We start from the raw sequence: 18,987 nt of genomic DNA, 5'->3' as shown, positions 1-18,987 counted from the left end.
TTAGTTACCATTGTTCTTGACAGGAGAGAGGATACAAGTGACAAAGGTTTTGCATGCAGCTGTTGAGACACAGCCCTGGATGCCAAAACACTTCTGTTAATCAAAATTATATTTGCTGTTCAGTTTTCAAAACTGTATTGTAAAGGTCTGTCGACCATACACTAAATGTTCTTGTTATCTTTAAAAAAATATTAAGAGTAACAAGATGTCTCAGAATCAACGGTTCAAACCACTTCAGGCTAGAACAGTGTTTTATATGTATCTTAGCTTAGAAGGAAGAGAGAGTTTAGAATATTTTTTTTGGCCCAACAGCTTACAATTTCAAATATATCCATGTTTAAATGCTCACAAAATTTGTTTATTGATCTGCTAGAGTGATAATTTTAGAATTGCTAGTTGTTTTCAAGCATCTTTTCATAAAAGAAATTCTTATTGGAATCAGTTCATTATTGTGAATGCTTAATATGTTGTTATGCTGTGTCTGGCATAATACCATTAAGATGGTCAGTAATTTCAATATAAAGAGATAAATTCACAAAAGCTAAAAATCTCAAGGACTTACCAATTGGCACTTCTAATATGAAGTCTGGAGTTTTGTCATAACCCTTTGCACGTAGCTGATCTTCAGCTATATAGAGAATGTTATAAACAATGGTATTATTCTATTAATCAGACAAAAGAATAACTAATTTTCTTTTAAACATAGGTACAAGAATTCTTGATGTACTCATACATATCCCTTCTTATGCATGCAATGCTGTGTCAGATTAAATGAACCTTCTTAGCAAACCTGGAACATGAATATAAAAATGCTTCTTTGTCATCTCTGCATTTTTATGTCTTCATTATAAACATCATTAATTCAACCTGTCACATTATAGTTTGTTACTGAAAAATATTCAAAATAAAGAAACATTTTAGTTGATTGTACCTCTATTTGATTGTAACTTTAAGAAATAGCTAGTAATATCACAATGCAAACATGCTCTATTTTCTTTCAGTGTATGCCTAGAAAAAAATTACTACAAAATCTACTCTCAGTATAAAAAATGAGAAAAAACATCCTAGATTTCTATGGTGAACTTCATAGAATTCAACCACCAATTTCAGTAGTGCACCAATTTCAGCAGCACAGAAAGCAAGAAAAAAAATCATAGATAATTTACTTCAGGGGTCCAAACACAATTTCTTATAATTTCTATCAGTGGAGTGTAAAGCTCTTTCAGTCTATGTAATAGCTTTTAAAAACCATGGGAAACCTCCCCCTTCTCCTCCCAAATCATCATAGTCCAGCAAGTATTTGTCTTCATTCCAAATGCTGTTACATTGGTATTTATGGAAAACTCATTAAAAGATGGGAGACTTCCAGCATTTCCCCTAGTCCACTTCTCCAACTCACTCCCTGACGTTTCATCCTTCGCTGATGTCACAGAATTCCATGGAAGCTGGTGATAATCAAGCCAGCTCTTATATGCATAGATTCATACTGAAATCAGTGTCTTGGCCACTATAGACTATGACCAAATTTTGGGAAAGGCAGATGTACTTTTGGAAACTGGTCAGAGAATCTTCAGGAACAGTGTTGGCTGCAGCTCAAGTAGAAAATCCATGAAAACCACAGACTCACTTCTGTGCACATAAATGATTTCTGGTAGCCTAAAGGTGCCTTAGCATCCAACCTAAACTTTTCTCTTCATCTAATGTCTTTCTCTAAGCTAAATATATACAAGGTTTTTTGATACCCAAAGGAAAATAAGCACAGTATCATAACTCTGTTGTATGTTACTTCGTTGACAGTTTTTCAAATCATAATATGTGAATGCCATAAAACACTTTTATCATAGTAATAGAAATCACTAGATCAGTGCTTTTTCATTTCTTATCCTGGGTATTATAAAGTTTGGGAGAGGCAAGATTAACTATGAAATGAATAATATTCTATAATTACATAGTTTCAATAAATAATGCAGTAAAAACTAGCAAAACAAATACAAATCAATGTTCATTAAAAATGGAGGATACAGATGTTCAAGGGGAAACGCAAGGAAAAAGTATGTGCTTCAACAAATACTTTGTGGGTTGTTTTAAAGAAGGGCCCTTTTCACACTACATACCTGCTTCCAGAACATCATGAAATGCAGCACAAAAAATGAGGAAGATAGCGTCTTCTCGCGTGAGTTTTGTGTGACGTTGCGAGAGTTTTGTGTGACGTCGCGCAAAACTCTCGCGAGAAGACGCTATCTTCTGCATTTTTTGTGCTGCATTAAGCGATGTAGTGTGAAAAGGGTCATGTTTTCACTTTGTATGACTATTCATGTCCTTTCTTTTTGAACCAAAGTACAATTTGGGAATAATTTTTACATTTAACAAAAAAATAGGATGCAGATCAGCATGGATAATCTTTATCATAAAAAAGAAAGGAGGAAAGAGAAGGATCTCAGTGTAGCTAACTCACCCTTTCTTTCTTTCTTTTCCCTGCATATACGCTAATTCACCCTTTCAACGGGGTTATTATCAATGTAGTGCCACACCACCTCTTTGTAGTCATTCCAGACAACCTTCTCAAACTCTCTTATGAGGAAGTTAACTGAAACGAGGGACTTGCTCGTCCTAACACGTGAATTACATTCCTTTCATTCATTGAACCAATTACTTATTGAACACCCAGTTAGCTAATTTGTGTTCATAAAATCATAGTGGCTAATAAAAAAACACACCTTTCTCTGGATGCTCAGCAAGTTTCTATACTAAATCTTACTCCTGATGTTCTAGCATACTTATAGATTTTTTAAAAGGATGGGGAAGGCCTTGAAAACTACTGTCTTGAGTGAGCCAGTCCAAAATTCTACCTTTTTATCTCTGAAAGATGTAGAATGGCTGTAAGTCTGCATTATCCATACTTACTTGGCAGTAAACTCCCACTGAACTCATAAGGACTAATTTTGAGAAAGAAAGCATCGAAGCTTTGCATCAAATTTATTGTGTGTGTTTATATTTTTATTGTATTTGTATGTGACAGACAGTAAACTGAATCCCAAGCACCATGAGTAGAACTTCAGTTATGGAATGGAATTTTCCCACCTGTCCCTTTCCAATGTAGCTATGCTTCCCAAAACTCAGCTCTGGAGGGTTGGCAGACACTCTAGAATGATACATGGTGAAATGTGGAAGGTGTACAGGAAGGAGGGGGGCAGACAGAAATTATGTAGATAGGGAAGTGAATGAGTGCAAGTAGACTAAAGATAGAATCCATTATATCAATAAGTATGCTATATAATTTCAGAAATTAACGATAAATAGTAATTTTATATGCACAGAGGTGCTTTAGTGAGCTAGTATGATTTTTTTGCTAAATGTATTGATAAACCAGTGCCACATCTATCAATAATAAAAACTTAACATGCTTTTAACAGAAACAATGACTTTTTCATCAAGGAAAAAATACTACTTTTGGTTGAATTTAAGCATTTGTTGCAAGGTCCTTCTTGATCAATAAGAAGGGGAAAATCTTTCACACTGAGATGTCATCATTCAACACAACAAATCCCAATGGTGGAAAAAAATATCATGCCTTGCTGGGAAAGTCAAAAAGACAAACGTGGCTTTAAGTAATAATCATAGTAAGCAAATGCTAAATGTAGTATTAAAAGTGATACTTTTAGTATGACAAAAATGAAATCCTTACACAGGTTAACATATACGATCATTATAATTAAAGAGGTAATGCAAAATGGTTTAGTAGGCTTGTATATGAGGAAATAAACATACTTCAAAAGATATAAGTGAATCTCTCCTGCAGGTTTTTTCAATACATAAAGTATTATGCAGCTAATATTTCTTATGCTTTCTTCTAAGTCTCATAAGACCTAGATTATGGATAATATCTCATGACACCCAAAGTAATACAGCAGCTGATATTAAAGCATTTTTTCCAGCTACTTATTCTATAAAATATTAATTGCTAGCTTGTGCACGTGCAGTATGGGGTATTAGGTAACTGAGTTCCTGCTCCGGCCTAAATCAATAAAAGATAACATGTACTACATCAATCATTTCTTAGCCTCTCTTTACTACCTAGTACAGGGCATCTGTGGAGACTTATTTTTTTTTCTTATGTAAACAACTACTAAGATTCCCAATGTTGAAGTACTAGATTTTAATAACAAATCTTACTTAAAAAAGGTATTTTTTTGTTCAAAAGCATTTCTTGTAGTAAGACTTCATGTTCATGTCCAATAGCGCTGATTTTTCACATTAAGGAATGAAGAATTTTATAAGTGTAAAACAAAATTCATGTAATCCTGAAATACAGCTATCTAGAACTGAATTCTGATTAGTAATAATAACACACTTAATTTGAAAGCTGTTTTTTTTTTAAATGCACCCATTTTCAATCCTAGAAATGGTGACAAGGGTTGGAAGGGGGAAAAAAGACTGATAGGCATTGTCCTAACTGTACCATTATCTAATGTACCTTAGTTATATTGACTGACAATAAAACCAGGATGTGCTCTTGAACCTCTTCATATCTCTGAAAGGCACCAACATACCACTAGGAACTTAGAAGGGTTTAGCTCTGCTTAGGATGGTGCTATCAGCTACTGGATTCAATTCAAAGTACTGACTACCACAGATAATGCCCTGCATAGGTTTGGACTCTCATATCTGCAGCACCATCTTTCCTCTTATGTTCTGCCATTATAGCTTTGCTCACCTGTTCAGGGCCTTCTGCAGGTGCCACCCTACAAACAGATAAGATCCACAACCATTCATACATGTGCTTTCTCTGTTCTGCCTCCCCCCCCACATTGGAATGGGCTGCCTGAGGAGGTCAGGAAGTCTCCCACTCTCCTATCATTTAGCAAATTTCATAAAACAGTTGTTCAGGTGAGCTTTTCTATAAAGGAAATAGGGCCATACCATAACAGAATAGTTTAGGAAGGCACTTTATAAAGGGAAAAGGTCTGTGAATTATACCACTATATATAGGATGCATTATCAGTTTTGTTCATGTTACCACCCTGCTGTTTTTCATTGTTTTCTACTGAGGTAATACCATTTTTCTTCATTATGTCCACACTCTGAGTCTGTATCATGCCTAATATAATATGCTCACGCATATTTTCATAATCCTAGTCCTAGTACATTGCTCATTTGATATCTCTTCATATTGATTGCATTGGCCTACACTGTGCGTATCAGATGTTTCTTTGTATGGACTGCTGAGACACCAACTAAGCACAAGTCTTTTATATGCTTCATCTAGATATATAGACATGTAGACTAAGTGATCTCCAACAGCATAGTTAATGTAAATTATGGCTTTTACGATGAGGCATCTGTAATCATGATTAGAGATCATGAGGCACAAACAGCAATATGAACTAAAAAAAGCCACGAACAGCCCAATCAGCTGTTCACGAACAAGCTGTTCGTGAGGCCCCATTCTAAATGAACAGGTGGTCATTGCAAGCCTTGTTCGTTGCTGTTTATTGCTGTTCAGCCAGACAATCTGGCACCTGCAATCAATTCTCTTGGCAAAGGAGGCAGGGAATGCCTGAACTCTGTCTGAACTCCTGCTGTTGCCCTGGAAACCCCAATCTAAGCCCAATTTAGCTTGATAGGCAAGTCTTCCTTTCAAGTATGGAGCTCCAAATTTGTTACAAGGAAGCAAAGAGCAGGGGGGAGGGGGCTCCCAGCTCTGGTTTTGCAGACAGTAAGGGAGAGAGAGTTGCTGTTGGCATTTTGAGAGAAAGACAGGGAGAGTGCATTGGAGCTTCAATTATTTGTGCGTGGTGGGATAGGGATTTACCTCTTCAAGTTCCAGGGCTGCTGCCAGGCTCTGGACCAAGCTACTGTTTATTACTGGTACCTTTCCTGCTGCCTGCTCAGGTAGGGTTTCTGGGAGTGTTGTGGTAGGGATCTTGATGGCTGGAGGAGAGCCTGCTGGCCCCCACGAACAACGAACATGTTCGTGAACAGGTCATGTTCGTCAATGTTCGTTGTTCATGGATGGCAATGAACAATGAACACCATGGTTGTTGTGGGTTTTCCGGGCTGTATTGCCGTGGTCTTGGCATTGTAGTTCCTGACATTTCGCCAGCAGCTGTGGCTGGCATCTTCAGAGGTGTAGCACCAAAAGACAGAGATCTCTCAGTGTCACCAAGATCTCTGTCTTTTGGTGCTACACCTCTGAAGATGCCAGCCACAGCTGCTGGCGAAACGTCAGGAACTACAATGCCAAGACCACAGCAATTCAGCCCGGAAAACCCACAACAACCATCGTTCTCCGGCCGTGAAAGCCTTCGACAATACAATGAACACCATGTTCATTTTTTTTCTGTTCGTGCCCATGTCTAATCATGATTCCAAAATCAACTGCCAATTACTCATTCAGGTGTGCACTTGAATAAATGACAGACAACTCCTATGCATAAAAAGAGGTCAAAGTTCCTGTACTTTTAACAATGCTGCCCATGTTCCTCTTTTGCATTAAAAGCAGCAGTTATCAACATTTCCTCTTTTTCCATTAGCAATAAAGTTATAGTAGCATTATTTTCCTTTGCACCTGGCTACACTAAAAAAATATGATGTCTGAAGACCCCCCCCCCCCCGCCGCCTAAATGGCAACTGGGACAGAACTTTATGATTCTGACCCACATGTCTTGCACTATACTTGAGACTAGTTAGCTGACACTTAAATCAAAGTGAAGAATCAAGCTGTCCAAAATTTGGATCTGAGACACGAGGTACATACCTCCACAAGATGTAAAGTTAAAACTTAATGGGCAGAAATAGTACAGAATTAATATGCAATTCTTGATTTCTTTCATTTCATTAGAAATCAGTCTGAACCATTCATTATCACAGTATATATCTATCTCCAGAATCCTTTGTCAGGAGCACTTCCCAAATTTTAAAAAAAGTTTTTTAAAAAAAATATTGATTACAAATTTACTAATTTAAGTATTTTTGAAATTTTAACTATGTATAGATTTATCATTATTTTAATTCCAGCCTTCTATCAAAATTTAGCTGGACTACAAACAAACAAACCCAGAATAATAGAAAATTGCATGATACAAATGCAGTATTGAAAAAGGAAATCATGAACCACATTAAACTTTACAATTAATGACACAGTCAAACAAAGAAGATGAATGGAAAAAATATAAGACAAATACCAGAAGCAAAATTTATAATGCATCATAAATAGAAACACTTAGACTTAGTCTACAGCAATACCTATTATCGATGTATAGCACTGACCATGGGGCAAAACTTGTAAATAACATCACAAGCCATTTTCTACTCATGCAATCCAGCAGGCTAGCTTCCCGTAAGCATCTGAACTATTACTGAAAAATAGCCTCCTGGCATTTATAAAGAGGTTGACTTCATACTTTACTCCATGCATATATAATTAGATAGTTGTATTTAAAATCAATATGCAATCCTTAGAAGACATTATGCTTTTAAAACCTTAAGTTTAAATTGATTTTAAGCTACTTTATATGCCTTAAAATTAACAACTAATTCAGCAATATATACTCTCAAATAATACCTTCTCACATAGTTAGGTATCTAATTTTACTATAACAAGCGAAGAACAGTCATTTCTTTTTTCAGTGTTACTTATTTGTTACCGTGAGGTTCTCTGAAAACTGATCTGAAATTAGATGATCCACAATGATCATAGAATAGGAATAGGATAGGGGAAAAAATCACTTCTGCTAGCAAAAGACTGTCTGGGACACAACCCATTGTATTTATTCTTTTACTTATTCAGAGTTCATCTTCACTCAAACAGCCAGATTGTGTATTAAGACCAAAATTTCATTTTGTCCTCACAAGCTGTGACATAAGCTGAATCACAATGTAATGACTTGCCTAATGTGTTATCCTAAGCAAAGCTACAGCCTAAGCCCATTGACTTTAAAGGATTTAGAATGGTGTGATTCAATTGAGGATGGCACTGCCAATCACTGTCATGGGGGAGAGGCTGTGATTCAGTGGTAAAGCATCTACTCTGCATGCAGAAGGTCCCAGGTTCAATACCTGCCATCTCAAGTTAAAGGGATAAGGTGGTAGGTGACGTAATAAGACCTCCACCTGAGGCCCTGGACAGCCAATCTAAGCAGACAATACTGACCGTGGGGCTTTCTGCAGGAGTTATTTTGTCTGTTCTGATCCCATACTGCTTCAGTTTACCCTCTGATTACTGCAAGTTTTCTTTGTGCCTTTGTTCTTTGCCTTGCTCCTCCCCACTTTTTTCTGGTTCTTTTGGGACCACTGTTACCCTGAACTTTTTTTGAAACAGATTCTAATTCACCTTTGTTCCTTGGGCATAATGTTTTCTCTGGTTTTGTTTGTTTTGCTCAGTCCCACCGACCTCCAATCTACTTTTTGATTACTGGACTTTTGTCATCAAATCCCAACCTCTGTTTTCTCCCTTCCTCTTTGCCTTGGAAAAAAAGGGTAGATTTGTTTTCAATCTTTTTTTAAAAAAACCCTCAGATCTTATATGATGTATCACTATATTGATATATCGATAGCACTACAGTCATGTTTATTGCTCTTCCTGGCATGTCACCAACACCTGGAAAGCATTTGGAGGGTGGAGCAGTGAGGAGCAAACACACTGCTGGACTCAGCACAACCCCATTCCACTGAAACACAGACATATTCCCCTCTGCATTTTTCAGAGGATTCGGCTAAGAGGATTTTCTGTGATTCACAGATGGCTGCTACTACTCTAGTTTGAACCAACCACCAGCTAACCTTCTTCCTCTCTGGCTATTTATGGGCTGCACAACTTTTCCAGCAACTCCCTCTTCCTCCTCCACAATTAAAACCCAAGCCACAGTCAACAAGGCAGAATTGCTGCCTGTTGTCCAACCTCGAGGTTTTTAGAGGGGACTGTCAAGATGTCCCTTTTTCTCTGGCCAGGACACCTTTCTTCCCTGAGTAGAAGACTGAGTTTTTCTCCTTCCAGTCTGGCTTTGAGTGTAGCTCTTACTCAGTCAGGCTCGCTTTCTTCCTCTCCTGTCTAGAGGTGTGCAATCTGGCATTCATATATGTTATATAGCTGGATTTATGCTAATCTAACAAAATCCAGCGATGGTGGTTCAAATTAAAGGATTTTGGATCAGAACCAAGAAGCTGGATACTGATGGGACTGTATTAAACCAAGTTTATTCCAGCAAATGCTGCAAGTTGACTTCTCCAAACTTTTTTTTGTCTTTCCAGGCATTTGGGGGGGGGGGACACTGTCTCCCTCAGCCTGTGCCCTCACAGCTCCCCATGCTCCCAGCTGTCTCCTCTCTCTCTCTGCTGCTCTGCCTGGTTATTCTTGTCCCCCACCAGCCTCACGCTGCTCTCCTGCCATGGAGCTTGCCTCTGTGCCTCAATAATAATATTATAATAACATTCAATTTATATACCTCCCTTCAGGATGGCTTAACACCCATTCAGAGTGGTTTACAAAGTATGTTATTATTATCCCCACAACAAAACACCCTGTGAGGTGGGTGGGGCTGAGAGAGCTCCAAGAAGCTGTGACTGATCCAAGGTCACCCAGCTGGCTTCAAGTGGAGGAGTGAAGAATCAAACCTGGTTCTCCAGATTAGTGTCCCACGCTCTTAATCACTACATCAAACTAGCTGCTTCATGCCGCTGCTCTCTGGCTGGCATTTGCTGCTCTGCCTTTGCTGCCGGCTTTTCTTCACAAAGGTAGTGGCTTTCCCTCCTGCATCCATCACTGAACTCCCAAAGAGCCTTTCACTGCCACTGCCGGCCACTTTTAAACTCCACAGCTTGTCTGATGAGCCCCACCCCCTTTCTGCTTGGAATTCTCTGGTTTGACATTGGTTCTTTCTCTTGCTGCAGTTTGGTTCTGCTGGGCTTTGTTGGTTAACCTTGCATTGAGACCAGCTGTTGGCTAGGGATTGCCTTTGCTTAAGGTTTCTATTTTCCTGGAAAGCCTTGAAAATGTTTTCTAGCATAAGGCAGCTTCTTGTGTTTGTGAGTGTGTTCATGAGTGAAAAGGAATCCAAATCAAAGACTTTCATGCTACTTTCATCCTTACTTAAAAACTGTGACTATCTGATTGTGGCTGCATAGATCACTGAACGGAACTCTTTTACATTTAAGAGTGGTGTCTTCAAGCCAGAAGGGGAAAGAGTTTGAGGACCAAGACAGCATGGCAGAACTACATTCATCTCTCTCAAGGGCATCACACTAGGAATAACGATTAGATTTGCCACAAAACAATTCCCAAAGGTCTGCTTTTGCTCTTTCTTTTTAAATTAATCCATTCCATTACTGACTGGAGATGGAGGTTGTGGACAAAACTTCACATTCTGAGTAAAGAGAAAAGAGAGCATACGAGTGGAGAACTGGTTAGAGGAGGAGACACAACTGACAGTTATTTTCATTAGTTAGACTATCAGCCTTTTGTAAGAGCCACTTTTTCATAGATAAAGGCCCATTCCCTGCACAGAAACCATGAATGAGCAATCAAAATAAACAAATCATTAAATACTTAAAGGCTTTATTTTTAGTTGTTGCTATGCAAAAGAATGAGTGACATTTAAAGCAACGATTGCCTTAGCATGCATATCTATTAGCTTTATGGTTCTAATGCAACTGGAACAATTTCATATTTACCTTCCTAGATTATTAGGAAGAATTAGGTTTAAGTTCCTAAACCTAAGAAGAGGGAAGACAAGAGGGGAAAATGGAACTGTCTGCCCAATATAAATTATAGATATTTGGAACAGGATTACACAACATGTTCCATCAAAGAACCTTCTTCATTTTAATAATCAAGCAGGACTCTAATCTAAAACACATCTCACATACTAATGTTTTACAAGCCTCTTTGTTTCTTACAATAACTTTCTCGGTGCACCTCTTGGACTCTATTTCTCCTTAAGGGCAGAAGCAACAGCAGAAGGTTCTTAGGTCAGATACTTTCACTTTTACATTTTAAAATTGTAAATTCAAACAGACTTTATCCAACAGAAAATGCAAAGCAGCTAAAAATTCTTATGAATCTGTGTATGGTATGACAGCTAATAATTTAATACAAGATTATGTGCTTCGTGTTACCAACAGCAAAAAGGGATTCAATCTAAGAACAGGAAATGTACATCTACTGAACTGACAACTTTCATATGACATATCTGATTTTAGTTAAACAATGTAAAAGAAGGGGTCTGTAAGTGACCCTCTAGTAGTTGACTGAATGAAAAATAGAGGAGTATGAAATGAGTTTTGTGAAGCAGAACTTTATGTCAGTTTAAAGCTAGACACATCTCTTCCATAGAGCCTAAGCTCATCAATTGGGCACCTAAAATTTTATGGGAAAGGATACTGTTTGATGCAGTCCACCAGCGGTCCATAACAATAGTCATTCACAGTACACTGCAGACAAATAAGAGAAGGAGTACAGTGATGGGCAACTACAGAACTATTATAGTTAAACAGTATCCTAAAATAGTAATTACTTTTCTTCATAAAGGCTATCAAAAGCTGTTCAGATTTAATCATGGAAAACAAAAATTGCATGCTTTTTATTCTCTATAAAAAACAAGCTGTTAAAAAGTGAAATGCTATCTTCACAAATATTGCATTGCCATTTATGGAGCATCCTGACCTCAGTGATAGATTATGATGACAGTAATTAAATGAGGTTTAAAATCCTTTACACTGCTAGGCAGATAACAGCATTGCCTCTGAAAAAGGATGGCTGTGATGAATACCTGATAGACCTGATTTGCTAGAACTCCATCTGGAATCTGAGAAGGGTCCCGCAGCATACTGTTTATAAGAGTTTTAGAAGCTGTGGAAGAAGAAGATGATATTGTTAGTGTTGCTATAAACATGTCACTAACCAGCTGTCAAGGACACACAAAAAAATTAAACATGCTTTTGAAAAAAGAAAAAAAGATAGTTTTGTTCATACTCCAGTATTTCTCAGCTACATAATGGACTGCTGAAATATTCTTCATAATCCTACCTGGTTAATATTGTACATTATGGAAAATGAAATTTTATTATTGGGATACAATACAGTTATCAGTTTAAAGGAACAAAAAGAGAAACAATCCCTTGTACACACTGGTGGAAATTTCCTTTTAAACTGCTGTTTTGAAAAATTCAGTTGTCCAATTTTTCCAGTTAAACAAAGAATTCAGAAAATGTGGAAGAGAAAAATGCATAAGACATGAATCATGAATTGGTTTCATTCTTTTCTGCCTCCCACATATTGAAAAAAGCTATTACAATAGTAACTACAGTAATGAAAACAGCCAGTATGGTGTATTGGTGTTGGACTAGAGTTTGGGAGACCTGGATCCACATCACCACCTTGCTTGATGGGTGACATTGGGCCATTACATACACTCAGTCTAACCTATCTCATAAAGTTATTGTAAGGATAAAAATGGATGAGAGAATGGATAAGCCTTTGTAAGCCACTTTAGATACCCATTCGGGAGGAAAATGGATCATAAATGAAGTAAATGAAACAAAATAAAATATAATTTATAAGGTTGCAATAATATTGAACATGGTTTCTAAGGGTTTTTCCCCCCAGTTGTATACACCGGCTCCCGGAATTACATGGAGGATCCAGTTGCTGCCTCGAGGGTAGGGAAACCGAGCACATGGCAGCCACCATGTTCATAAGGGTAAGGAGGCTCCCAGCGGCCTCCACAAGCAGCACTGGCCACCTCAATTCAAATCTCAAGATCAGGCAATTGGGGCAGGCTGGCCATGAAAGCAGGGAGGGGACAAGCGACGGAGAGGCAGTTTCCAGATGAAGAGGTTCTTTATCCTGGCCCCAGCCAAGTGCCATACTCTGGACCAGTTTCCAGAGGACGCATGGGATCTTCGGAACACACCACAATGCAGGGAATACTCAACTCTGTCACCCCATCCACATTTCAGGCCTACTCCAGGTCCGCTTCCAACTTCCTGGCATTGCCATCTCCGGTGGTTCTGTCTACTAGCCTATCTTTGGGACCATGGTCCTTCGTTACCTAGCTTATCTAAAAACAAAGGGTTTGCCCCCAGGACCATGGAGTTCCACATGGCACCCTGTTTGGGTGTCAGCAGCCAAGATGCATGTCCTCCTGCAACATTCCAAGATTGACTAAAAGGGGAAGGGAGAACTCATCTGCTTGGGAGCCACTGTGCATACCTCACTGTGCCTGGTCCAGGCTATTAGGGCCTACCTCATCGCCCACCCTCAGCTCCTGAGCCCCTTCCTGATTCACATGACCATTCATCCTTGACTGGTTCCAATTCCCATCCACCCTCAGATCCTGTCTCGCTGCAGCTGGCCTGCCAGCCACATAGGTTGGAACTCATTCCTTTAGAATTGGAGCCACTACAGTTGCAGCAGAACTTGGTAATCCATCACCCATCGTCTCTGCATCCAGGCCATAGGGAGCTGGAGGTCTGTGGGGTATAGGGTCTATGTTTGCCCAGGGTTGGGGGCCTCCCACTCCAGTAATAAAAAAAAATTCCATAGATGCCAGTCTATCCAGATGGGGAGCAACATTAGAAGGTTCACAGGTGCAGGGTCAATGGACCAGCAGCAAGACAAACCTCCCTGTCAACCCACAGGAGATTTGGGTGATTTATCTAGTCCTACTACACTTCAGGCCATGAATACTAAATTACATAGGCATCCATTTAAACCTATTAAATTACCAGGCATCCATTTAAACCTATTAAAGAAATCCCTCTCGAGTGAGGATGAAAACACTGTTCCTTATCGCTGTCTCATCAGCAATGAGAGTATCAGAACTAGGTACACTATTGGTCAAACCTCAGTTGTGCATCTTCCATTATGATTAATAGTTATGAGAACAGACTCCTCCTTTAAACCAAAAGTGAGTTCATCTTTCCATAGATCTCAGGAAATCTGTCTTCCATCAGTTTTGCCTGAATCCCACTTATCCTAAGGAAAGGATGTGGAATACATTGGATGTAAGATTCGCACCGAAAACTTTCATCTACAGAAAAGAAAATATTAGGAAAACTAATTCCTTATTCATTCCCAGTTCTCCACCAAATGAGAGAATGAGGATGTCAAAATCGACCACGAACAGCACACTTAAAGCTCAAATTATCGAAGGTTACAAACTCAAAATCAGGCACACTGGCTGGGACAACTGCCCAGTTTGAAGTACCACAACAAATACAGTATTTGACAGACACACTACAGTCGGTATACACAGTCAGCTGGTTGTCAATATCCACATTTGTTGGACACTACAAGATCAACATCTATGACTCAGCAGATGCAGTGCTCAGCAGAAGAATGTTACAATACATACTACAATCAGAAGACAATGACCCACCCAGAAAATGGGGACACCGCTTTGGGAGGTTTGACCAAGATGCCCCAGAATGGGCCATTGGATACTTACCATGAAGGATCCTTCTCCTCTGAGGAAAGGAGGACACCTTGTCCCTCCTGAAGTCATTATCATTATCCACTCTTCTGTTCAACAGGGTCACTTGCTGTCCTATTGTTTCTTTAACTTGCTGTTAATTATCTCTCATTATTGTCTTCTAGAGTGTTGAGTCTGATAGTTTAGAACATTGCTAACTGCTTTTGTGGTTGCCAGAACAGAGGACATGGGTGACACCCATCAGGAAGACAGGAAGTGGAATTTGTTCCTGCCTTCCTGAACAGAGGGTAGGAATTACTCACCAAGTTGTCCTCCTTTCCTCAGGACTCTTCACGGTAAGTCAATGGTCCATTCTTCCAGATTCTAGTCAAAAAACCCCTCACATGCTGATCATACTGTTAAACTACCTTCTATAACAAGCTTTCCTATATTACAAGTTAAATCAAGGTCTAATGTGAAAGCCTTTGGGGGTCATGAAAACCTTTCATGGGAGTTAGGAATATAAGGGTCACACAACAAAAAAGGGACGTTGTTCTCAAAGTAAAAGCCTGGGTAAAGTACAGAACACCTGAAGCTCTGTGTAAATGGAAATAAAAAAAGCGTTGGCTGTGACCAAAGTCTTTCCAAGGTATAAGTTTAAGAAAAAGTAAGGAGAAGCTGAAGATCTAAAGGCAAAAGTTTAAATACAAAATAGGTTTTAAAACAAACAGCATATCATTACAGGGTGGTTCAAAACTAAATAAAACATTGTACCTGTAAATTTTGAACCACCCATTACACCTCTAAAATTTGAACCACCCTGTAATGATTTGCTTAGTTTTAAACCTTAAACCTTTGCCTTTGTACCTTTCGTTCAGCTCCCCTTTCAGTTACCTCAAACTTTCACCTCAGAAGATTCTGGTCTCAGTCAACACTCCTTATATTCCCACTCAAACAGAGCTTCAAGTATTCTCTACTTGACCCAGGCTTATACCTTGAGAACACCTTCCTTTTTTGTTTGTGTTACATATATATTGCTGTTTCCTAAAAGGTGTTCACTGCCACCAAAGGCTTTACCCTTAGATCTCCTTGGTTTAATTTGTAATACAGGAAGACTTGTTTTAGATGATAGTTTGACAGAATGGTTAGCACACAAGGGTGAGTGCGAGGTAAAAGGGGATTTTTAAAAAATATATTTTATTTTTATTTATTTTATTCAATTTATACCCCACCCTTCCCGCAAAAGTATAATATTTGTAAGTATGTAAGTGTGATGGTTGCAGAGTTTTGATAAGAGTATTAGTTTCAGACTAGTTCTTAAACTTGGTGGTTTCAGAGACAGTTATATCTTCATAAACCCAGTCACAGATTAATTTTCCACACAGATCTTCACTAACAGAAGAAACACTCATCCACACAGAAATAGATACCCTCAGGCTTTTCCATACAGCTTGCCTGACATAACAGAGTTGCACTTACCATAACTGTTGCTCATTGACGTCTTCTGTGCGGGCACACATGGGACTGCGCATACACAGTCCTGCTGATACGGCAAGGTTTTAAAGCTAAAATCTGCTAGGGGGCGCTCGCCTACCCAGTGTGCATGTGCGGCATTTCCTGCCGAACATGTCAACAGGAAGCGGTGCCCCCGCCACCCTCAGTTCCAGAGTTCCATTGGGTTTGTGGTGTTTTCACGAACCAGGAACCATGAACCCCATGACCTGGGCCAAGTTCACAAACCAGTGCATGGTTCGTGGGGTTTAAATGCCCCTTTCTGGCCACTTAGCAGCAGCAGGAAAAAAGGCATATGATAGTTTAAAGGGCCCTTTCCTGCCTCTTGCAAGTAGTAGGGCCCTTTAAACGGCCCAAAGCCCACAAAACACTGCCCCAGCGTTAATCTGTTGCTTGGACAACTTAAGGGCTTCTTCGAGTATGACCTTAATGAGCGTTCTCTGATCCTCTGGCAGAGGGTCCCCTACCCAATGCAGGGGGTTGGAACGCTTGATAGGCCCCCATAATGGCACTATAATTTGCAATTTTGATGTTCAAGGCAGATGTTCTTGCCCAGGGTGTCCAACTTCCAGCTCTCCTTGTCGGCAGGAGAGGTATGGGAGCCCTGTCACTGCTTGGCCTGCATTTCTTCAGTCACCAAAGATGATGGAGGTGGGGGGGGGGCTAAATAGAAATGGGTAAATGTCCTCCCTGGTCTTATACAACCCTTGGGATTTCTTGGTGGTGGAATGAGCCGAGACTGGCTTCTTGTGGATAGAGTTAATAAACTCCAGAAATCCTTCGATGATAGGAAAAGCCATATTAGTTGCAATTCCTGAGTAGAGGTATTGAAGGACATCTTTTGATTTTGGGTCCACAGCAGATATTTCAATGTCAAGAGACCGAGCCATCCTGACCATCTGTTTTGTATAAAGACAGTAGTCTTCTGTTGGAGAAATCTGGCCAGTTTTCATAATGGCCTCATCCGGAGATGGAACAGAAGCAGGACTGAGACATCTGTCTCTTTCCTGTTTGAAGGTATGGGAAGAAGCAAATGAATGGGGGATTTCGTATTGCATCCCCAGTCCGCTTCAACTGTCAAATCCTTCCAAGGTCAATGTCACAGATTGGCTCCTATAGGATCTCCCCAACTCCAGACCTTGTCTAGGCTGAGAAGTATGCTGTGGCCAATCTCTGCACTCACATGCACAACAAGGCTGTCTGTCATCATTTGAACCCATCCAAAGTAGGCCAGCAGTGAACCATTCTTCTCTTTCACCCTCCTCAGCAGAAATGTATGAAGGGGATCTGGAGTGACGAGAAGGGGTCCAAAGTTTGTCAATGTCAGTCCTAGGGTGTTAATCCCTGGCAGTTAGATCCCCAAGCCCCTCACAGCAAGCAGGCAGGTGCAGTGGTTGAGGAAACTTTATTTAGAGATCCATACAGTTCAGGTGTTCACTCATAGGTAGAAGCTGACAGAAGTAATTGGGCAAACAATAGGACTATTGATACAGAGAGACGTTCTCCCGTGCCCCTTTGCATTTAGGCGCGAAAGCCTAAAAAGTTACATGGGAACAAAAAGCAGTTTAGTCTGAGACAAGGTACACAGTGGAATCTTCTCTCCTGTGAAACAGATACAGTTCAGTGCAATACCAATAGATAACAATCTAATGACACTGGGTACCCTAAAGACTGAGAAAATAGAGAATAAATATCAAGAGGTTCTCAAAGCTATGGTATTAGCCGGGAAAGCTGTGATAGTATTGGGATGGAAAAATGAGAACAAATGGACTATGGAGAATTAGAACAATTATCTCTTTGAATTTGTGCAATCAGATATTGTGGCTTTATTTACTGAAGAGAAGACCTGGGAGGAAAAGAAGAGTTCGATTAATAAGAAGTGGTCACCTTATTTTGACTGGATCATGGAGGAAGAAGCCAAGAAGGATATTAACTGGAAACTTTGGACCTTGTGCCCGTGGCTGAAGCAATGACAGAAGAAGATTAGGGGAGGGAAGGGAGGGAGGGGAGGGTAAGGAAAAAGGAAACCTGTATAACAATACCAGGAAGTTTACTTTGTAAAAAATTGTGTTAAAATAAAAGGAACAGGTATTAAACAAACAAACAAACAAAAGATACAGTTCAGTGCAAGCTCTCAGCCAAGGCCACTCAGAAATGAAAGCACATATTTCTTAGAGATAAGGAAAAGCTTGCTAGCTCTTTTGGCAATTAATATTAGCAGTTTGGACAATTTTAGGAGACCTATATGAAATGCATAAGAGACAGTATTTAACTTTGACATTACAAGTATAAAATGCAGTGTAAAATGCGGTAGACCACAATGGTAGAAATGTCTATATCATTCTCAGTATAAAAGACAGAACACAGTGATAACATATAAAACAACAATGGCATGGATACTGGCATACATGACATACTCCTCTCAAGAATGTCCTCCCCCCTGGCTTATCAGGGTAGAGTCTATGGAACTTAGAGGTGAGCCTGGGGACATTCATATGCGAGCTTTCTACCCATTCTCTGTGAGATTCAGCAAAATATTTCCAGTGCACAAGGTAATACAATTTATTTTCCTTCATTTTTGAATCCAAGATATCTTCTGTTTCATGGTGCACTTGTCAGGTGGGGGAGCTTTTTTCAAGAGGATGAAGTGGATTACTAGGTCGATTTGTCTCAAGTTCTTTGGTAGATCCACCTCTACAGTTACTTCATTGATCAATTTCTTAACTTTAAATGGTCCTAAAAATTTCCACCTGAGTTTTTTACTAGGCTGCTCTCCCCTTAGGTTCTTGGTGGAGATACACACAAAATCCCCTGGTTGTAAATTCCATTGGACAGAATGTTTTCTGTCAGCAAATTTTTATAGTTCTCTTTAGCTTTGTTCAAAGTCTTTTGTATGATTTCCCATTGGGTTGTTAAATTAGTTCACCATTCCCCTATATCTCCTGGTTGTTGAGATTTTGGGGTTTGAGCAAAAGGCATTGCTGTCCCTTCATAGCCTTGTGCTATTTTAAAAGGGGAGGCACCTGTGGAACTGTGTACGGAATTGTTATAAGCATATTCTGCAAAC

General features: G+C 39.5%; 1 protein-coding gene across 2 annotated transcripts in view; it reads right to left on the bottom strand.

Annotated features, from left to right (window-relative positions):
• Window positions 1-18,987, bottom strand: part of CDIN1 (CDAN1 interacting nuclease 1) — a 255,301-nt gene that overhangs the window by 103,427 nt on the left and 132,887 nt on the right. For both annotated transcript variants that reach the window (XM_054972153.1, XM_054972154.1), the window contains 4 exons: window positions 11,766-11,845; window positions 11,378-11,427; window positions 4,174-4,241; window positions 563-628 (listed from right to left, as the gene is read on the bottom strand). In XM_054972153.1, coding sequence (XP_054828128.1) covers window positions 563-628; window positions 4,174-4,241; window positions 11,378-11,427; window positions 11,766-11,845 — 264 coding nt within the window. The remainder of the gene's footprint in view (window positions 1-562; window positions 629-4,173; window positions 4,242-11,377; window positions 11,428-11,765; window positions 11,846-18,987) is intronic.

Source organism: Eublepharis macularius, chromosome 2 (assembly GCF_028583425.1).
Source record: "Eublepharis macularius isolate TG4126 chromosome 2, MPM_Emac_v1.0, whole genome shotgun sequence".
In the NCBI taxonomy this organism is placed as follows: domain Eukaryota; kingdom Metazoa; phylum Chordata; class Lepidosauria; order Squamata; family Eublepharidae; genus Eublepharis; species Eublepharis macularius.
The sequence above is the reverse complement of the archived record's forward strand: the minus strand, read 5'-3'. Positions and strand labels throughout refer to the sequence as shown.